Here is a 23,604-nt window from a genome sequence, read left to right as displayed (position 1 = left end):
TAATTAAAGATGCAATTGCTTGTGCAGTGTGTGGTGAAGGAAATTGTCTAAAACCAATCAAACGTTTATTTAAAGACCAACTATTGTATATAAAATGACATGAAATTCCCATGTTAGAATTTCGTTGGAAAGAATCCGTCCACACATCGGAGCAAATATTAACATTGTGTCCCAAGTTGGATAGAAATTTTCCAATCTCTCTTTTTTTATCAAAAAACTGCCGGTTGTTAGATATTTGAGCAGTTGAGGGGGGAATTCTTTTTGTTGCAACATTAAAAGCGGTTTGCATAGTAACTTCATATTTTTTGTCATTAAAAAATTGAACGGCAAAAGTTTCATTGCCGCTCATCTTACCATGGCATCGGTAACATTTTTGGGATCATATTTAAATATAAGCGTACCTGTTTGAGACGATGAGCCGGCGGGGAAGTTTATTTGGCTTTGGGACTTAGTATGCCCATATTTCACGGGGTGTTTTGTCTTTAAATGGCGATGGAGAGTACCATATCCCCCACCGGTTCCAAATGGATAGACTTTATCGCAATAGTTGCAGTATGCTTTGAACTCACTTGTCTCCACGGTAGTGGTCGGATCATTAGGATTTGAAATTATCACCGGGACCTTCTTGTAATGTTTGGTGAAGATATCGGATTTCAACTTGGGAGGCATTTTCTTCTTTTGTCGTCCTGCGGAAGGAGGAGCATCGGCCTCCTCATCATTTTTGCCAACTTGGCCGGTGCTAGAAGGGGGGAATTGATGCGATCCATCATCACCTTCGTCCGACGATAGATTCACATCATACTCGAAACGCGAAGCCGAATGTGAATGCCCCCCTTGTTGGTCGTCGTCGGCGAGGGCAAGTAACAAGGCCGCATTTCGATCTTCTTCCTCCTACGAAAATTATACAACTAAGTAAAAATACTAACACAAAAATAAAACACATAGACACATAGATGTTGAAAAATGAAATTATGAATTTAATAAAAATTAATTAACAAAAAAACAAAAACATATTAGAACTTACTTGTGCTCGAAGAGCGGCTCGCCTTCCCACCTCCTCCGCAACTTGTGCTCTAGTAGGGGCACGTCGACGACGAGTATCACTTTGATCTTGGGCAATTCCCTTGCCCCGATCACCACCACGACGAGATGAAGACTTGATATTTATGGAAATTGAAAGTGGAGAATAGAAAGTAGTGTGATTGTGTGAAGATGATAACGTGAACAACGTGAGTAAATTATGAGCGCAAATAACGTAAACAACTTGAGAGAATGAGGATGGGAATAGAGAAATTGAGATTGAGAAGAGAAATTCTTATTAACACAAGAATGGGGTGAGTAGAAATGAAGAGGAGGGGGATATTTATAGATGAAAATTGTGATTTAATTTTTAAAAAAATCAAAATTTTGAAAAAACCGGCAGAACCGCCGGTTTACCGCCAGAACCGCTGGTTTTCGGTGGAAACCGGCGGTTTTTAGATGGATTCAAAATTTAAAATTTTTGAAAACAACGGCAGAACCACCGGAACTGCCGGTTTTCGGTGGAACCGCCGGTTTTCGGTGGAACTGCCGGTTTTTTGGTATAAACCGCCGGTTTCGTCAACGGTTTTCTGACGAAAACCGGCGGTTTCTGAACCGGTTTCTGCAAAGGCTAGGGGTAGGTCGGAAATAGGCCTGAAAAGTTGTCGGGAACCGCCGAACCGCCGGTTACGGTTCGTGCAAAAATTGAACCTGAACCGGCCCGTTGGAACCGGCGGTTCCGGTCACGGTTTGAACCGCCGCCGACGGTTCCGGTTCCGAACCGCCGGTGACGGTTCCGGGACGGTTCGGTTCGGTTTGGGGACCTCTACGTATGTTTGCTGCTTTTCAGCTGCTAGCCTGCTACATATATAATTAAATTATTAATTGAAATTAGCAACCCTTTTAAATCGGTTGAATGTACATACAAATGTGAGCTTTAATTTTTTTCTTCACTAGTGTTATCACCCGTGCTATGCACGGGATAATATTTTTATATAATGAAGATAAAAGTGTAATGTAAATAGATTAAAATATAAAAATAGGATCTTGAGAATATAATTGTGTTTATTAACAAATATGTGCTAATTAAAATAAGTTGAAATATAAAATGTAATTAATTTTTAATACTTCCTCCGTCCCACAAGAATATGCACCTTCCAATTTTGAAAACTCTTTTCACTCTAATGAGGTGGGACCATTCTCCACTAACAATACTTTAATTACTTTTTCTATTTACTTCTCTCTTACTTTCTCAATTTTGCATTAAAACTCGTGCTGAACACAAAATGCATATTCTTTATGGACGGAAGAGTAATACTCATCATTTTAGTTATTGTTGGGATATATACATTTTAGTAGTCATATTTGGCTAGCATCTTACTACCAATAAACTTATATAGCTGATTAGAAATTAAAAAAATAAAAATAAATTAGAGAAGGTCTTGCGTCTTATCGAATGGATGTAGAGTTTGATCTTAGAAAGAATTAAATCATAGTATAAAGTAATTAAATTTACGAAATGCATATAGTAATAGTTGTTTTCTCTCTTTAAATTGAAAATATTAAATTACTTGGTTGATATGAGATTTTGTAATAATTTTAGGAAATTTTTTCAAACTTTTTATATATTTTTTTCACATATGGCCACGATAAGAATCGTGACCAACCATGATCAGTTTAAGATAACATTTTTTTTATCAAACTTTAATGTGTACATAAACATAGAATGTATCAAAGTTATAAACAACAATATCTTATCTCATAAAAGAAATCAAAATCAAATTAATTATAGCTAAGTATACTACTTTTAGTAATTTAAATATAAAAATATTTATATAAAATACAAATAATTAAATTATTTATAAATTTAAACTTTAAATAATTTCAACATAAATGTACTTAAATTAGAAAGAAGTAAATTTTGGAGTAACTATTAAGTACTCCATCCATCGCATGTTACTTGCACTATTCCATTTCGCCTCGTCTCAAACTACTTAATTATTTCTAGTTTAATTAATATGTTAGATTAAGTTAAGACTCTCTTTATTAAGTTATGTCTCATTACACTTAAAATTCTAATTTAATTATACTAAAAAATCAATCTCAAATTTACGGCCTAAAATGAAAAGTGCGAGTAACATGAGACGGAGAGAGTATAATACTGCAAAGCAACATAATAAAGTCAAAGTTAAAACCTACCTAAAGACATAGACATACGGTGGAGTAACTAATTACCTTCAAAAGGAATTAATTTAGAGGGAACATCTTTTTTAGTACATTAACTATCTCAAATGAGCAAATTTGGTCCGTAACATTTCATAATATCTTTTAAGGTCCATTAACTATAAGTTAATATCAATTCAACTACTTTTTGGCTATTTCCAATAATTTCATGACCAAATTACCCTTAAGGCCAATGAGGGCAATTCAATCTATTTACCCTCTCATTTTCATTAAAGTATGTAATTTGGGATAGTTGATGTACCTATAATTTTAATTTCAAAATAAAAATATCTTAATAACATTAATATTCTATTTTACTATTATATATGTATGTTTAGTTTTACTTATTTGTAATATTTTAAATCATTGTACTATATTTAATATTAATAGTAAAAGAACATAGATATAAATATATGTAAACATTATACTTATACAATATTTGTATATAAAAGTAGTTCAATTTATTAGATGGAATATTAATTTTTCAATCTTAAAGCTATACATAGAATATGTTATTTTTAAGTGCAATACAAAATTGATGATTAAAAATAAATTAAAATTTATTAACATGTATAGAACCTTAAATAATTCAAAGAACTAAGTTTTATTTTATCTACTCTTATGTACTAATTGTAGTCTAAAATAATTAGTTGAAATTATCAATAACCAATTTAATAAAAAAGACAATGACATTTTTAGTTGAATACATGGTTAATTTAAATCTATGATTGTTTAATTAAATAAAAAATCAATAGTTGCTACCAATTGTTAAATATCACAATGCCGCGTCTTAATATTATCATTAAACCATTTACAACATCATCAAAACTGTTCATAGTTCTCATATCTATTTCCTTGACTATTCCTGAATTATATTTTTTCTACTTTATTAAATTTTTATTTCAATATAGTATATATTATATATTATTATTAACTTAAGTTTTTAGTTTAATAAAATTACGAGATTCATTAAAATAAAATATTATCTTAGTTTTATCTAAATAATTGAGAATGTAACCATATAAAAGTATTAACTAGCACTAAAATGTAATATCATAATATTCAAATAAGGTATGGTATATATTAATAATAATAGTATAAGATCTATTAAACTTAATCCAAATAAATTAGAAGAAAGAAAAAAGTGGATGAATAAAAAGATTGAATTGCCCTTCATGGCCTTAAGGGTACTTTGGTCATGAAAATATTGAAAATAACCAAAAAGTGGTTGAATTGATATTAACTACTCCCTCCGTCCCCGATTAAGAGTCATACTTTGACCTGGCACGGGTTTTAAGAAATGTAAAGAAAAGTTGGTTGAAAAAGTTAGTGGAATGTGAGACCCACTTTTCTATATTGGTTTTATAATAAAATGTGAGTGAAGTGAGTTAGTGGAATGTGAGACCTACTAACCATTTATGATAAAAATGAAGTGTGATTCTTAATTGGGGACGGACCAAAATGGAAAAGTGTGACTCTTAATCGGGGATGGAGGGAGTAATAGTTAATGGATCTTAAAAGATATTATAAAATGTTACGGACCAAATTTTCTCATTTGAGATAGTTAATGTACTAAAAAAGATGTTCCTCTTTAATTTATAACATTATGCATTATACAAAGCTCAAAACCCCCATACTAAAGTCCTATATATATAACAATATTTCCTCCATCCCTAATGAAATAGCACCTCCATATCCATTCTCTCTCTTCCTTTCCTTCTAGCTGTTGCGGTCACTTTGCCTCACCCACGTCGTCACCGCCGCGCCCGCCGTGCTTGCCATCGCGCCCACCCCCACCCCAGACTTACAAAACCAAGGACAATCCACCCTCCCTGCTTAAACCATATTAAAATTTCCAACTTAAAATCAAGACACTTTAGCATATATTGCAAAATGAAATGATTTTGTCAAAGAAAAACAAATCTCTAAGAGCATCCACATTCGTGATCTTGCCAACGAGCACGAATGTGGGCCCGACTCCACTTTTTCTGCCTGCTCTTAGGCAAGAGCACAACACTCACATCCGTGCTCTTCCGCAAGGACGAGCACAAGGGTCCCACCATTCCATTATTCAATATAAATAAAAACATTTCCACAAAATTAAAATGCATTAAAAATACCCGGAATAATATTACTAAATACATTAAATTTTAAAAATTACATAATTAAAATCCTAAAAAATAAAATTTACATAATTAAAATCCTAAAAATTAAAAATTACATAATTAAGCTCCTAAAAATTAAAAATTACATAATTAAATTCATAAAATTAAAAACCCCACTACTCGTGGCCGAATTTCGCCCACATGTGTTTGATTAGGTCTTCTTGTAGCTCAACGTGGGTTCGTTGTGTGCCTTGTTTCGATCCTCTCACCCACAGTCGTATGCACACCTCGGCGTGGGGGAGACCTCGCGCTTGAGGTTCCAGTTTCATCCTCGTCGTAAAAGCTAGCCGCCCTCGGTCCTTCGGCAGCTATAATCATGTTGTGTAAGATAATACACTAGTACATGATGTCGGCGATATTTTTCACGTACCACAGCCGAGACGGGGCCTTCACAATGTGAATCGGGCTTGATGGACCTTAAAGGCTCTTTCGACGTCTTTCCGCGCGGACTCTTGACGTTGCGCAAAAAGAACCCGTCTCGGGTCTTGCGGGTTGCTGAGCGTCTTCACGAAAGTCGACCACCTTGGGTAGATACCATCGGCGAGATAGTAACCCATGTGGTATATATTTCTGTTGACGGCGAAGTCGATCGCCGGTGCTACACCATTCAACACATCATTGAAGAGGGGTGAAGAATAGAGCACGTTCAAGTCGTTGTTGGATCCGAAAACACCGAAATATGCATGCCAAATCCATAGGCGGTAGTCGGCGACCGCTTCAAGGATAAGTGTTGGGCCGCCTCCTTTGTGGCCGTTTAAGTGTTGCCCCCTCCAAGCAGTCAGGCAATTCTTCCACCTCCAATGCATGTAGTCAATGCTGCCAAGCATACCGGGAAAGCCATGGACTGTTTCGTGAAGACGAAGCAACCGTTGGCAATCATCAGTGGTGGGTGCCCGAAGGAATTCATCACCGAAAGTTGAACGAATGCCCTCGCAAAAACTTTTAAGGCAAAGGATTCCAGTGGACTCACCGACATGCAAATACTCGTCGAAGAGGTCGGCCGTTTGCCCAGTAGCGAGTTTTCGAATGGCACACGTACACTTCTGCAACGCCGAGAGACTTTGCCGACCGGCTGCATGTGGACCTGTTTGGAAGTATTCAATACGGGCGGACAATGTGTTGACAATACGCATAAACAAGCGCTTTGACATGCAAAAACGGTGCCTAAAGTAATCTTCCAGAAACTGCGGTTGGTCGGAAATATAGTCGGCAACGAGCCTTTCGTGGGCTCCCCGGTCACGATGAATGTAGCGGTGAGTTGATCTAGTTGGTTGAGGAGGAGGGGCGGGGGTATTCGCTGCGACATATGCTTCATAAGCGGCACGATGTTGTTCAGAGTATTCTTGTTCTTCGCGCTCCGCTTCCGCAATGAGATGGGTGAAATCCATTTGAGGTTTTGAGTGAGAGATGAAGGTGTAGATAAGTTGTATGAAAAATATGAATGAGAGATGAATGAGAGATGATTTGATGTGAAAAATGGATTATGAATGTGTGTATTTATAGAAACTTTTGGGGAAAATATTTTTTAAAAAAATTCAAAAAAATATAGAAAAATGGGCAAAAAAGGCCATTTTTTGGGATTGTGAAAATATTTTTTTTGGTATTATTTTCGATTTAAAAAAAAATATTTTCCAACGGATATGCCGTTGGCCAATCAGAACGTGCCACGTCACCTGCTCGATGCATCGAGCAGCGCCGTGCCAGCGGCGGACAGCGTCTTCGTGCCGCTGGCACGGACGGACGGACGGTTGCAGGCTCGGATGCTCTAACTTTCCCGGCTCGGTACAATACCCACAGCGACAGTGGCCAAGATGTTGGTTTTGTCCTCCGATTGAGCATATGCTTTTGGCTTTCACTGTACCCAACTTCCGAGGGTGAGGATAATCATCGAAGTCTTATTGTGAAATAGAAATACTGCCCCGCCACAGCAGGCGGGTTGCTTCCTCTGTCGTCGCCGACGATTTCTTCACGATTTCTGGTGACGAAGTAAGGGGTTATTCACCAATCTGCTTCATAATTTTTTTCCCAGCCGTTACCTACAATCAATTCACAATTGATATCAACAAATAAAACCATTGATGGTCAGTTAAACCAATTTAATACCCCATCAATACCAATTAAACCAAAATTATCCCCTTCTTCACTACACCTTGCAGATTCTCAAGAATTTCATCTCAAATTTCATAAAAAAATTCTAGAGTAAGAGATAGAGAGAGTGCACAGGAAGGAGCATGACACTTCCTATTTTAACCTGAATTATTTTCGAGGTAGATTACATTCCAAATTCATCTCCTTAAATCTCCAATCTCTTACAATCAAGGTCATATGATTTTGGCAAACATAAAAAAACAACACTAAGAGAGTTCTCTCTATTCTTGTAACCTTTTTTGAACAGAGATAAAAGCTCTCTACTTCCAAATTCTGAAGCAGGAGCATGTTAATAACTAATGGGAAACTCAAACACAACGAACAATACCAACTAAATCTCCCAAACTAAGAGTTTCAAATCAACAACCAAATGTTCGAATTTTCAAAAATCAAAGTTTAAGCAAGATTTTGAAATAAAATACTTAGCTTTCGTTAGTGGGGGGACTCTCGGTGAGCAGCCACATGACGACCCAGACGACGACGCTGATAGCAGCAAGCCGCGGTGACCCATGCAGTGAAGGTGCGGCGCCAGAGTCCGTGAGGCAGCGGAGCGCCAGCAATGGAGGTGGCCAGGCACTGCGTGCGGCCTCCGGACGGAGAAAATTAGGAGAGAGGCGGACCCGAGGTCTCGAGGAAGTTGAGCTGCAGCAGCGGTGACACAAGGATGACGGCGGTGGAGAAATTTTTTAGGGAGAGAATCTGGGTTCACTTTCATATAATGCTACAAAACTTGTCTGGTAAGCCAACATTTTTGGGAAGAACAACACACAGAGAGCACGAAGAGAGAGAAACAACTTTTGTCCATGACCAGCGGGTTTGCAGTCAATCCATTTCTCAAGATGACGAATATTGTACTCCTAATTAATGGATTTTTGTTTTACCGCCAAAAAGGGTTTTATGGTAATTTCTGATATGTATAGATTGTTATCAAAAAGTGCTCAAAAATATATGAATAATATACGTGCTTAAAAGTGTGGATAGATAGCAGAGTATATTGGAGGGATGAGAAAAAGAAGAAGAGTACGCGAAGTGGATCAAGTTATATAGAAGATAACTGACCGGAGGGATCAGTTAACAGATGTCGTTGCCCTTGATCAAGGCGTTCTCTCTCTCGCTCACCTACCAATATAATTTATAACTCCCAAACTCGCACTACTTTAACAGTAAAGCGGCAAGTATGGTATCGATCCCACAGAGAAACTAGTGCATTGAGTATGTGAGTAGTGAACAGGGTTCGGCTGCTGCCACGCTTTAATTTGGGAGTTTCTTCTTGCATATCCGGCTTAAGTGATCAGCCACTCTGTTCTCGCTTCCCTTCTTGTCGACCGCCTCCCAGTCGAACTCTTGTAGTAAGAGGACCCATCTGATCAGATGCGGCTTCGATTCCTTCTTTGCCAAAAGGTACTTGAAGGCCGCATGGTCAGTATAGACTATCACCCTCGCACCCAGTAGGTAGGGCCTGAACTTCTCGAAGGCATAGACCACTGACATCATATCCTTCTCGGTGGGATCATAATTCTTCTGCGCTTGATTCAGAATTTTTGACGCGTAGAAGATAACATAACTCTTCCCATCGATCTTCTGACCCAAGACCGCCCCCACTGCATAGTCGCTTGCATCGCACATCACCTCGAAGGGGTGACTCTAGTCGGGGGCGTGTATGATCGGAGAGCTGATCAGTCATTCCTTTAATAGCTGGAACGCGGCTTTACAATCATCAGAGAACTCGAACTCCACCTTATTCTGGAGCAACCTTGTCAAGGGCTGGGCTATCTTCGCAAAATCTTAGATAAATATTTTATAAAAGCCCGCATGACCCAAGAAGGCTCTGATCTCCTTTTGATTCGTCGGGTATGGGAGTTTCTCTATAACTGCCATCTTTGCTTGATCCACTTCTATCCCGCTGCTTGACACCACGTGGCCTAGGACTATTCCTTCGGTAACCATGAAATGACATTTCTCAAAATTTAGAACCAAGTCCTTCTGCTGGCACCTTTCCAGTACTCTGTTCAGGCTATGTCGCCCTTGATCAAATGTGTCCTCATAGACGGTGAAATCGTCCATGAAGATCTCTATGCAGTCTTCGAACAAATCAGAGAAGATGCTCATCATGCATCTTTGGAAAGTTCCCGGGGCATTGCATAGGCCAAACGGCATCCTCCTGTAGGCATAGGTGCCGAAAGAGCAGGTGAAAGTAGTCTTCTCTTGGTCCTCTGGATTCACCGCGATCTGGATGTACCCGCTGTACCCATCAAGGAAACTGAAATATTGCTTCCCCGCTAATTTCTCAAGCATCTGGTCAATGAATGGCAAAGGGAAGTGATCCTTCTTCGTAGCCGCATTCAGCTTCCTGTAGTCGATGCACATCCTCCACCCAGTGACTGGCCGTGTTGGGATCAACTCATTTTTCTCATTTTTTACGACCTGGATTCCTCCTTTGTTCGGCACCATATGCACTGGGCTGACCGAGTTACTATCAGAGATGGAGTATATGATTCCTATGGAGACCAGCTTCACTATCTCCTTGAGCACCTCTTCCCTCATGTTGGGGTTGAGTTTGCATTGCTGGTCTCGGTGCGGTTTGGCTCCTTCCTCCAATCTGATGTGGTGCATGCATAGATCTGGGTTGATGCCCACCAGATCCGTTAGCTTCCATCCAATAGCCTTCTGATTTTTCCGCAGTACTTCCAGCAATTTGTCTTCCTGCCCCTGGGTCAACTGGCTCTTGATGATAACTGACATTGTTTCGTCTTCCCCCAGGTAGGCGTACTTTAAATGTGTTGGAAGGGGCTTCAATTCCTTCGCGGGTATCGGCACTTCAGTAGGCAACGGGTTTTCTTCTGCTTCTCTTCTCAGTGACTTACCTTGATCAGGCAGCTTTTCAAGGCTATACACTTGAGCCTTCCCGCTTGACCCAGCTGGTCACGGTCGCTTGCAAATTGCTTGATCATCCATTTCGCCAACGTTCAAGGCTTCATACCATTCGGCGACTTCTTTCTCGACTTCTGCATCCATGGTGGAGTTTGTGAACTGTCTTCGCAAAATAACCTCCTCCAGGTACTCCTGCACCAGTGGCTCAGTCACGTCCACCAAATACACATTTTCACTGTCTGATGGCCGCTTCATCGCTTCATCGATGTTGAACGTAAACTGTTCTCCGTTGAAATCCAAGCTGATCGTCCCATTACGGACGTTGATAATAGTGCTGGCCGTCGACAGGAACGGTCTTCCCAACAGGACTCCACTAGACTCCTTCGCTGCTGGCTCTGTCATTTTGATGACGAAGAAGTCGGCTGGGTACAGAAAGTTATTCACCTTCACGATTACGTCTTCTAGAATTCCCTCCGAGTGAATGCACGATCTGTCGGCCAGCTGTATCATGATATCAGTATCGACTAGCTTGGCCTTCCCCAGCTTCTTATAGATAGCATATGGCAGAACGTTGATAGATGCTCCCAAATCACACATGGCGTGCTCCACTTGAATATCTCCAATCGAAATCGGGAGCGTGAACTTTCCTGGGTCGGTCTTTTTCGATGGGAGGTCGCTCCTCTGGATCACGGCAGAGACGTTCTCCTCTGCAATCATTCACCCGTCCTCATTGACCTTCCACGCTAGGTAATCTTTTATAAACTTGCTGATTGGGGGCATCTTCAATGCTGTCAAGAGTGGCACTTTGACTTCCACTCCTTGAACATGCTGGCCACATCGATTGTGGCGTCTCTCTTCCTGGTCACCATTCCACGGTATGGATATGGCTTGACCTTCTCGGCTTCTTCTTGTCGACTCTCTCCTATGGTCTCACCGCCCACTTTCGCTTTGCCTTTTTCTCTCCCATTTGCTTGATCCGCTCCAATGGACTCTCCTTCTTCTTGATGGCTTGATCCAGGTATAGACGCTGGGGACACTGCAGGTGGGCTGGGGCTCTGGTACACCTTCCCTGACCTCAGGGAGACTTCGCTAATGTTCTCACGCCCAGGCTGCTGCACTGTGGCAGGAATTTTGCCTTCGTTTCCTCTCAGCTCTCCCAGTGACATGACAACTTGAGATAACTGCTTTGTAAGCATGTCCAGCGCCTCCCGCTGCTCCTTCTGAGCCTCCTGAATTTCTCGCATCGCATCATTAGGATGGTGCGGGACTATCATTTCTCTTTGACCTTCGTTGGGGTGCCGGTTGTATCTTTGATTCGATGGCCCCCCACCGTGGTTCGGCTGAGCGTAGTCGGACGGCCCATAGTGGTCTGGCTGGTACTGTGGCTGGTTGTGTTGTTGGTTGCCTCTTTGATGTGGCGGGACATAACTCACCACCTGGTTGTTCGGTTGTCTCCCCTGGTTGCTTGACTCGGGGCCTTGATGTCTGTAGCCCCAATTTCAATCCTGCTGTCTGCTTGACCAATTAGGTTGTCGTCCACTGGACCAGTTCCCTTGAGGTCCACCTGACCAGTTGCCTTGTGGTCCTCCTTTGTTTGATCTCTCTTGGTTCCGAGCTGGCCAATTGGGTTGCCCCTCGGAAGATTGTATCTGCTGCGTCGATGGTTGGGGCGGTTGGCTTTGGTTCTGATCGCTCCACCTGAAGTTTGGATGGTCTCGCCACGGAGCATCCCTCTGCTTTCCCTGGATCTAGTTGCCATTTGCATTCCAATGGCCACGGCATTCACCTGAGGTTGCGGTTCCACTTCAGGTGGGAACTCGCAGTAATAGTAGTGGTGCCCCTCCGGTGGTGGTGGCACATAAGGCTTCTCCTTGGGTGCAGGCGGTAGAGGTGCTCTGGACTTCTCTACTGCCTCTAGCAGCTTCTTCTTCATCTGCTCGAATCGAGCCTCCAGCTTCTCATCATTTCTTGCCTCCGCTGCGTGCACGGCACCTCTTCTGTATTGGCCGCGGGAGGTCTCATACGTTCTCTTCGCTTCGATTAGCCTCTCCAGAATACTCTTTGCTTGACTGAATGGGGTCTTTGAGAAATTCCCTTGGGCTGCTAGGTTGAGATCGTTCTTGCTGTCCACCGTAAGTCCGCCATAGAAGGTTGAGTAGATCTCATTCTCTCCCATCTTGTGGTTGGGGCATGCTTGAAGCAGCCCTTGAAATCTATCACAGTATTGGCCCAGGGGCTCAACATACTCTTGCCTTGCCTCTGTAATCTCCTGTTTTAGGGCGCTCGTCTTTGATCCTGGGAAGAAGCGGTCTAAGAATATCATGCGAAATTCAGCCCATGTTCTGATTGATCCCTCTGGCAACCTTGATAGCCAGACTCCTGCATTGCCCTTCAAGACGAAGGGTATAGCCTTGAGCCTATAATCTTCTGATGTGGATCCAGCCGGAACGGGCTGAATATCACTGTATCTGCAAAATTCTTCAAGAAAAGCGTAAGGACACTCCTTCGATAGGCCATAGAAATTGGACAAAACGGCTAGCACTCCTGATTTGATTGCGATTGTGCGCATTCCTGGAGTGACAGCGATGGCATGGGTGGGCTCCTTCTCGTCGTGGGCATGTAAAGAGCCAATTCCTGAGTCGTTGTCGACGAGGGCCATCTCTGCTTCTGCTTGCTCAAGTGGTGGTGGCTTTGGTGGTGCGTACTGTTCTCCTTCCTCCTTGCTGGTCAGTTGCTCAGTGGCTGCTGCTTCTAACCCGGCTTTGTATCGAGTGGTAACAACACCGGCTTCCTGGACACGCCAATGAGCGTTAGTATCTCTGTATATGAGAGGATGATTCAAGTGTCCTCCGCGGTGGTACTTTCTCATGAACGGAAAGAAAAACAATTAGAAAAGAAAGAAAATAAAACTATTTACACATATGTACTAAACACATCCATGTAATATCACCATGCTTCCCCGGCAACGGCGCCATTTTGGAGGGACGAGAAAAAAGAAGAAGAGTACGCGAAATGGATCAAGTTATACAGAAGATAACCGACCGGGTGGATCAGTTAACAGATGTCATTGCCACTTGATCAAGGCGTTCTCGCTCTCGCTCACCTACCAATATAATTTATAACTCCCAAACTCGCACTACTTTAACAGTAAAGCGGCAAGTTTGGGGTCGATCCCACAGAGAAACTGGTGCATTTAGTGTGTGAGTAGTGAACAAGGTTCGGCTGCTGCCACGCTTTAATTTGGGAGTTTTTAACTACTGGATTTATCCTAGGCAGAATGTAAACTAACTACTTGATCAAGTAATTCATCATGCTGGGAAACAGAAATTGGACCAAGCAATCGACAGGTTGAAATAATGACTTAACTACCTAGGCATACTACGAAACTACGAAAACACATTGACATTCAACATAATGAATCACTGGATCAGAGACTTAACATCAAAAATAAACTGGAACAGTAAACAAGATGACGAAAACAAAACAACTCCGATTTTTATACCCAAAGCTCATAACAGTGCTGTGAACATGCGGAATACAAAAAGATCGATTCTTTAACTGCGGAACAACACGAAATTAAACTAAGCTAACAACTTCAGAAAATAAGAAAGCGAGTAAATCCGAGAAGCTCTCAGTTGGAAACTTGAGAAAACGCCGAACAGATATTGAGTATTCTGTCGCGCTCACTACGCTCGCTCTCTCTTTAACTAACCATTTCTAAGCTATCTTTAAAACTGGAGAACTAAACTAAACTTAGAACGGAGCAAAAAAGATAAAAATAAGGTAAAAGAAGGAAACTAAAAAGAAGATGATTCAAAGGAAGCTCTCGTTATGGTGGCACACCCTCCATTTATTAGCTCGCCGCAACGACCCACAGCTGGATAACGATTTCGGTAGAGAATATTTGCTCATGCTGTGATCGAGCATCTCATCGATTGATACGTGCCTTCCTTCTAGAATGTCGTCGCTCCTTAATAACAAAATGATGATTCAGCTTCGTCCTTGCATCTTACGTATCAGCACGTGGCCCCTTCTAGAACGTCGTCCTTGATAACCGATTGATGATCACCATCCAGCTCATCAGCCTCACGTGTCCTCCTTTTATAATACAGTGGTCCCCGCCTAACTGCTTGATCACCCCCTTGATCATTCCACCCGATTTTTGGCCTTTTTCGCCATTTGTAACAACTTGATCAGCTTGGTCTTGTTTCCCTTGGTCAAGCGGCATTCCTGCACAATTAATACTCGCTTTGCGCGATAAATTGATCAAGTAGCATACATTTTACTCCTAAACTGATGCATGAAATAGGCCTTATCATACATCAAGTGTGCATATATATATAATAATACTGTATTTTACTAAGAGGAATAAGTTTATTGAAAAGCATAATAATTAATAAGTGGTGTTAATGTGTCTTGAATCTGTATAGTTTGCCGCTAATCAAACGGGATGCTATGATATGTTTTCTGTTTTAGGCACTAATTATTATATTGGGCCTAGCCCATCGTCTGTGTGCCTATTTATATAGAAGCAGGGCACATAACTCTGTAATCTGAAAATAATCTGAATATAATTTGTTCTCTGCTTTCTGCCGGTGGACGTAACCTGAATATAAAATTCTAAATAGGCTTTAATTCTATTACTTCATTTCACTTGCATTTTATTAAAAAATAATATATAAAATATGATCTAGATTCTTCGATATCTTTTCCCAATCGTTTTACTTTGCATTTTTGAAAAAATCTGCCAATATCATTCAGAACTCTTAATTTCGAACAGAGTATCCAATTTCCAAATGTTACTCTTGTCACCAATACCTATAATTTAGTTGTTTGATTTTTGTGTGATAATAAAGGAGTAAATATATTCATTATGTTGATGATTTGACCATTTTATCATATAGTTAATTATAAGTTTTATTAATATATACTAGTAGTAAATGTTACTACTACTATGTAGCACAAAATACAGTTGCATTGGGAGTCTCAACAAATATACAGCTAATCCATTTCGAATCACTGTTAAGCTTAATAAGGATGGTTAATAATTTAATGATTGCCAAATTCGCATATTTCAAAACTTTTAGAGACACAAGTCGTAAGGTCGTGGGTGAATAATAGTGATTAATGGATGGTAATTATGTTAGGCATAGTTATAGTTATATGCTATGATTTGGATGCCAAACATATTTATCTATTTGAGTCAAACTTCACTAGATTTATCCCTTCTATTGCTAATCATTAGTAGTATGAAATAATTATCTAAAAGTGGTATCAATCTTTAAATGATTCCTTGATTACAACTGAATAAATGATACGTTATGGGCATCAATAACTCATGTACAAAACTAAACTATTCATAGCCCTCAGTTCCTCACATTTCCTCTCTTTGATTACTTTATAAATATCTTCAACTCAAAGCACTCAAAATAAAATTTAAGTACTTGACATTATTCATAATTCTCGTCTCATTTATATATACACTGAGCTTGACTTTGATTAGAAAGACAAAAAGATTGGGAAGAGAATTGGATTATTATGTTCAGTTTGGACTCTGATTATATAATAAGAGCATCCACTCCCGACGGACGTCGAACCGGCGTGCCGGACGTCCGCCATTAGGCAGCCTGCATACGGATACGGACGTCCGCTGCGGACACCAGAGTTCCGCGGCTTTCCGGGACGTCCGCCATTGCGTTGACACGACGGACGTCCCGATTTTTTATTGTTTTTTTGGCTGTCCGTCGGGATGTTCTTGGGAATGTCCGCCATTGTGTAGTGGGATGTCCTTATGACGTGATAGGAGGTGTTTTTGGGAAGTCCGTCGAGATGTCCGCCGTGACATCCGTCCCATTGTGGATGCCCTAACAGAATTTAAAAAATTGGTAAATTATTCCTAAATGATAGAAGGATATTTTGGTCAGAAAATTAAGTCATAAAGTGAAAAATCACTCAAATGATGCAGTACTAATTTACCATCTCATGGTAAAAGGGTCGCATTTTGCTATTTGAATAGATTTGAGAATTATGCAAAATTGAAGCCCTAAACAAAATCTGACTTGTTGAGAACAGTGATAGTAGATTAGTAGTACTACATATTTTAGACTTTTGAATTCAATTGTACACCAATTTCCATTAAATCTAAAAGTGAGTTAGCTATACCAAATCAATTTTTAAAAATTTCCAGCTCTTTTTTTCATGGTTCGTTTCTTCTTCGTTGTTGTTTCTTGATCTCTTTGATATTAGTATACGTTTTCACTTATGTGCATTGTTGAACGTTTCTAGTTGATTGTTACTCAGTATTCTTTTCATCCGTGAAATGTTGTCCATCTTTATCATTTTGATTTGTCCATGAATGTTATCCACTTAGCTTTTTTCATTTTTAATAAAATGGATCACACTTTCCACTAAGTAATTACACTCAAATTATATTATGTAACCCACATTCCATTAACTTTTGCAATTCACTTTTTTTAACATTTCTTCATACCTGGGCGTGATAGTATATGCTTGTACTTGGTTGGTTTGTTGTACTTGCCATTGATCATTTTGTGAAATATATGTGGCCCAATTTGTTTATTAATTGAATATAATCTCGGCCCAATCACTTGTAAAGCCTGAAACATACCTGAGGAGCCCATCCTAGGTCAATGTGTAGGTTTCAAACTAAATGGACCATCCTAGCTACATATTTTACTTAATTTGTTTAAAAGACAATGATAATGAACCTCCAACAATTTCCATGGTCATGGTGACTCAAATTTTAAAACTATTAATTATAGAAAAATTGTTGTACTCTATTCGTTCCTGAAAATTGGTCACTTATTTTCATTTTCGTTCATCCCTAAAAATTTATCACCTTTCATTTTTTTTTGTAGTGTACCTCACATTCCGGAGTAATTACATGTTTCATACTCCTTCCGTTCCATAGTAATAGAGTCATTCTTTTTTTAGTAAAAAGTCAACACATTTCTTCTCACTTACTTTTCCTTCTTTCCTATTTTCTTCTCTCTACTTTTCCCTCTCTCATATTTTATTATCTTTTATTTAATACATTACACACATTTTTCTTAAACTCCGTGCCGAAAAGAAATTACTCTACTATTATGGAACCAATGACAGATCCAGAAAACCAAACCCGTGGGGTCGAAAGATAATTAATCAGATAGTAGTAGTATGATATATTCCTTTCGTCCCACGAGAATATGCACTATTTCCTTTTTAGTCCATTCCACAAGAATATGCACTTTCCAATTTTGGAAACTCTTTTCTCTTTATTGAGGTGAGACCTATTTCCCACTAATAATACTTTAATTATTTTTTCTCTCTATATCTCTTTTACTTATCAATTTTTTCTTTGGAAACGGAGGGAGTAATAATTAAGAAATTATTAATAATACAATTTAAATATTCATTATCTATTCTTAGGCTCGGTAATTAATTAATACGAATACCCATATTTTAAAAATATAAAAAAACACATCATTCAATTTTTTAATTTAATAGTTTAAGATGTTATAAAAATTTAAATATTTCATACTCCTTATTTTATCATTTTTATTATTCTAACTATGCCTTTGTTAACTTCTTCTAAGTATTAGGACTTAGGAGAAGTATTTAATTTTATTTGTTATTGTTATTATTAAATACAACTCAAAATCGAATCAAATTACTGAATCATACTTGTTCACATTTTTTTTGTATTTTAATTATTAAATACAATTAAACTAAACAAGCATATTAAATAGATATATTAATTAAGTTCACACAAGAAAGAAATAAAATACTATAAAGTTGACTTAGGTTACAAAGTTGCAGAGCTGCGCCGCTCCCGCTCTCTTCTCTGTTATCGTTTTTTCCAATCTTCTGCAAACTACTCCTAGTACTGTTAATTTATCTTCTTTTTCAATTTAATCAAGTGAAATCATTATCTCCCCTTATCGTCTCTATTCTTCTTATTCTCTTCCTCATTTCTCCTTCCATGGAGACGAAGTAGCTATAGCGTGGGGTCGGAGCCACAACAGCCTTGGGTTGACGGCCGATTCTGGGAGGTTTCCGGTGGTATTGAGGGCACCCGCAACGCGTGCCGCCGGCGTTCCGCGTGCCGTTCCGCCGGAACGGTTTCGCCGCGGAACGCGTTGCGGCGCACCGTTCCGCTCCCATTCCGTTCCGCGTGCCGACGGCACGGAACGCGGCACGGCTTGTGCCGCCACGCGCTCGGGCGACGTGGCGCTCCCCGCTTCGTGCGTGCTTCCCACTCGCCGGCCCGCGAGTGGGACACGTCAGCGATGACGCAATAATTAATTTTTAAAAAAAATATATATTTTTATAATTTTTTTTAAACGGTCATATTACCGTTTTTTTAACTTTTTTTAAATTTTTTTATTTTTATTTTTATTTTCTTATTCTATAAATACACCTAATTTATTACATTTCACACAAAACTACACATCTACTCTTTCTAAACCAACATCAATTCCTCTCCAATTTTCTATTTCAATCTCCTTCACAAATGTCCGGCGACGGGAATTACGGCGGTGGCGGCTCTGGTGGGTGGGATCTCAACGCGTTCGGCGATTGGGAAACCATGTACAACACACTAGGTGGTTCCGGGTCGCTCGAGCTCGGGCTCAACCTCAAAGCGCACGAAGCACACGGCGAGCGGCCGCTACTCGTCTGGTGACACCGGTGAGGCCAACGAGGGTACACCGCAGGTGTTTGGGGGTACGGGGGATCCAATGCCCGACGAATACGGGGGATCCAGCCGTGGGCGCCGTCGGCCGCAAGGGACGAAGGCGGCGTAGACGGCTAGAGCGAGGAAGGGCCGAGGCGAATCAAGCCAGTCGGCCTCGGGATCGGGCTCGCGGGGAGGCTCGGACACACTTATGGTGGCGTACATGACCGCCACAATGGCATCACAACTTGGCCTTCCGACTCCCCCTCAACCTCGACCGCCTCCGGAGGATGATTCGCCGACGGAGTAGTTTTTTTATTTTCCCACGTTTAATTGTGTGTTTTTTATTTTGTGTTATGTTTTTAGGATTTTAATTGTGTGTTTTTTTTTATTTTTTTAAGTTTAAGTTGAATTTTTTTTAATGTTGTGTGTTTTTTAATAAAGTGTGTTTGTTTTTTATTAAAGTGTGTTTATTTAAATTGAATTGGGTTGGAAATAAAAAAAAATGAAATTGGATGAATAGTAATTTAAGGAACGGTTAAGGAACGAAGGGTTGCAGGTTCCGTTCCTTAGTTAAGGAATGGAGTAAAAAAAGTACAGTGGGGCCCTCAAATAGTGGTTTAAGGAACGGTATAGGAACAGCGTTGTGGATGGCCTGACGGACCTGCGGCCGACCCCACCTAATGGAACAGAGGGAGTACAAAATATTTTACCTTGTTTCGATTTAGAAGTACAAAAATTATTAAGTTTACCTATTACATACAAAAGTTACTAAGTGTTCTAAAATAATACATTCCGTTAAGACCCCACTAACACCGTTACTTCTAATTATATTATACATACAAAAAGTTTTAAATTAAAACATTCCATTAATTATATCAAAAAATTATTTTTATTACTCACAAAAATGAAAAATATAGAGAAAAAATTCATCACTCTTCACATCAAATTAGCGAATTGCATTTTATTGTCTAAGCTTTCTCATATAACAATGGAGAATACAACTAAAAAATATTGAATCTTTTTTGTAAAAAATAAATATTGACTTATTAACTGTTCGAAGCTCTAATTAGCCATTTTATAAAGATAAAATATGGACTTATTTTATACTATGTTCTATAAAGAATATTATAAAAAAATATGGTATATTGATAGACAAATCTTTTTTAAACCAAGATCAATTGATGGAAAAATTGATATTGACAAAGTGATTAATTGTATTAAATCTCTAATTATTCTATAATTATGCTGATAAGTTAAACAAATTATAAACTAACAAACAGTGTTTAAAATATTTAACAGAATCTATTAACTTAAAACACTTAGTAAACTTTTTGTATGTAATATGTAAACTTAATGCTTTTGTACTAAATTGAAACAAAGGTAAAATATTTTGTATAAAATATGTAATTACCCCTCATATTCCACTAATTTATTCTCATTTATGTTTTATTATAAAACTATTATACTCCCTACGTCCATAAAAATATGTGCACTTTTCATTTTCGTCCGTCCCATAAAAATATGTGCATTCCATTTTTGAAAAGTTATATATTAATTTAATAATATAGGTGTCACTATCCACTAATTGTACTTTAATTACTATTCTCCTCATCTCTCTTACTTTACCATACCATTCTCCTATTCTCTCATACTTTACCAATTTTATCTTAATTCTCGTGTCATTTCATCCGCTCATATTTTTATGGGATAGAGGGAGTATAAACTAAGATTCATATGCCACTAATTTTTTAAATTAAATTAAATTACATTTTATCCAGTTTTATGAGTACATAAACAATGCTGGAAAAATTAAACATACTACAAAATGGTTTAATTTGTTGAAAGATTTAAAAGCGTCAAACAATATACCACAAAACAAAGATGGAGAGGTTAGCATGGATATATCCAATTAGATAAAGCCGAAGATACCAAGAATCGCTTTGCATATAACACATGATTAAAAAGTAAAAAAAAAAAAAAAAAAAAAAAAAGGAATAGATTGAGCCGTGCCGCCAATATCACAGGGATGAGAAGCTAATGTAAGAGAAGATTGACAAGGAAGGAAAAATAAGACACTTTGGAAGAAATGCAGTTGAAAACATCACCCATTTGCTTCACCTTCGGCGGCCGCCATCGTTTCCGGAACATCGCCCGCAACCCTTGCCTCATGTTTTCGTTGGAATATTTAGCAGAGCGCAGTTGGTTCCGAAGAGACAGATTTAGCTCCTATAGATTTGAATGGTGAGTATTTGGAAAGAATTAAAGTGAGTAGAGATTTTACAATACAACAACCCCTAATTAATTAATTTGGGTTTGTAGATATTGACTGTCTAATCACAGGTGGGTCTGTTCGTCAGTCTCAACATAGCCATTTTTGATGTTAAAACTTGTCTAATTTGAAGGACAGGTTTTTGTAGGGCCCGTTTGGTTATTGAAGTTTGTGGTTTGTAATTTGAAATGTAGGCAAGGAAAGGATCATGGACCTGACCAAACAGGACGCCGTTGCTTTGGTGTCTGTGTTTTCGAGAGTGCCAATCTCTAAACCCAAGACCAAAGCCTCTTTTACTAATTAATTAATTAATTAATTACTAGGCTGCAAATTCAATTTTTCACATTTTATTTTTTCATACTACTACAAGTCAATATTGATATTACCTGTGAAACAAAAAGTGGAAGATCAGCTAGTCCAAGGCAACACCAGACCCATACAAACCCATATCTGCATCATCTTTAATAAATAAAATCAAATTAGAACAGATGCCACAAAATTAATTCACAAATCAGAAAATTTAAGCACAATGTAATCTTGGCTATAATCATAGTATAAATATTGCAAATGCCATAAAAAAATTCAGAAACGGAAAATAAATAGAACAAAATGTGAAGAGAAATCTGGATTTGAAGATTGAACAAAAAAAAAAAGGGTTAGGAGTTAGGACATCAATCGTTTTCAGTAGAGATCATCAAAAGATGAATTTTTTTTTTGCTTTTTACAGATTTGCGTCATCATTACGGAAAAATAAAATCCATTTCCGATTCCATTCTTGGATTCAATAATAAAAACCACAACACCGAAAAAAGAAGAGAAAAAAAATGTTGCTTAAATTTAAACACATGAAAATGTAACTAAAAACACACACAGGGGAAATTGAATGGTGAACTTACAAATATAGCAACAATTTTGTGCATGAACACTATTAACCTTCATGCATGATCATGATTCATCAATGGAAATTATGAGGAAATAGTGTGTGTTTGTGAGAGAGAGAGAGAGAGAGAGAGAGAAGGGTGGGTGAGTTGGTGAGGTTTGAATTTATTTAAGAGGTCTTCTCTATTCTCCTCAGATATATGTCAGTGGGCAGCTTCTTCGATAGCATAGCTTTTGAAAAAGTTAAAGCGTTGTAAATATCTTTACTCTTTACACTTTTATGGTAGCAGTCTCAATTTTCTTTTTCCTTTTTATTCTTTTTCTTTCTCTAAATTCTTTACTCTAGAGTCAAGATATCCTGCAAACTTTTGAGAAATGTTTTTCTTCTCTATAGGCTTTGAATGCCTCAAGCAAAACCTTGAAACTTTGCCTTATTTCCACATTTAATTCTTTATGTTATACTCCCTCAGTCTGCGAATATGAGTCTCATTTTTTTTATTTTAGTTCGTCCGCAAATAGGAGTCCCAGTTCTTTATTATTATAAAGGGTTATTGGTCCCTAAAACCCTGAACTTTGATCAAATTTTGGTATTTCCCATAAACTTTAATATTGGTCTAAAAATCACAAACTTTATATTTTGTTTGTTATTTCCCATGGCAGCCCAAATAAGATATCTTCAGTAAAAATCTTATTATATGTGGCCAACCGTGAAATGTTTATGATATTTTAGATTACTTTTTTAAGTTCATGACAAGTAGGATAAAATGTTACATAGAAAATCACGTTGATTTAGTAGTGCCAAGTAAGATAAAATATGCATGAAAGTTAGTTGGATATGGTGATTAACCTCCCATGGGAAATAACAAACAAAATGTAAAGTTTGTAATATTTTAGACCAATCTTAAACATCGTGGGAAATGCCAAAATTTTACTAAAGCTCAGACCAATTTTATTGTAAATAATAAAAAAGTCACACATTTCACCAACACATATCATTTAAAACTAACATGTATAAGTAAGACTCATATTCCGCTAACTTTCTTCCACCCACTTTTCTTAACATATTTTAAAACCCATACCGGATAGAAATAGGACTCCTATTCGGGGACAGAGGAAGTACTATTTATAAGGGATATTGCTCTCTAAAACTATAAGCTTTGGCCAAAATTTGGTGTAAAATATCATAGATTATACATTTTGTTTGTTATTTCCCATGGTAGGTCAATCAGCATATCCGACCAACTTCCATGCATTTTTTATCCAACTAGGCACTACTACATCAACATGGTTTTCTACGTAACTTTTTATCCTATTTGTCACGAACTTAGTAATATAAAATATCATAAATATTT

The 23,604-nt window shown here is 38.5% G+C and overlaps 1 protein-coding gene and 1 long non-coding RNA gene across 2 annotated transcripts; both read right to left on the bottom strand.

The window, feature by feature from the left end:
- Positions 1-10,478: 10,478 nt before the first annotated feature.
- Positions 10,479-11,144, bottom strand: LOC121800942. Its single transcript, XM_042200430.1, has one exon. The coding sequence runs from the start codon at positions 11,142-11,144 to the stop codon at positions 10,479-10,481; it is 666 nt and encodes a 221-aa protein (XP_042056364.1).
- Positions 11,145-21,077: 9,933 nt separating this feature from the next.
- Positions 21,078-22,411, bottom strand: LOC121800235. The gene is made up of 3 exons (XR_006050457.1): positions 22,270-22,411; positions 21,760-21,832; positions 21,078-21,330 (listed from the first exon to the last, which is right to left on the bottom strand). It is a non-coding gene; the product is annotated as an uncharacterized LOC121800235 (long non-coding RNA).
- Between the last annotated feature and the right edge of the window lie 1,193 nt (positions 22,412-23,604).

Source organism: Salvia splendens, chromosome 4, assembly GCF_004379255.2.
Source record: "Salvia splendens isolate huo1 chromosome 4, SspV2, whole genome shotgun sequence".
In the NCBI taxonomy this organism is placed as follows: domain Eukaryota; kingdom Viridiplantae; phylum Streptophyta; class Magnoliopsida; order Lamiales; family Lamiaceae; genus Salvia; species Salvia splendens.
This window is presented reverse-complemented; position numbering and strand designations above follow the sequence as displayed.

Coding starts and splice junctions, on each gene's coding strand:
- LOC121800942 (XM_042200430.1), bottom strand. CDS start 11,144: ATGATTGCAGAGGAGAACGTCTCTGCCGTGATCCAGAGGAGCGACCTC.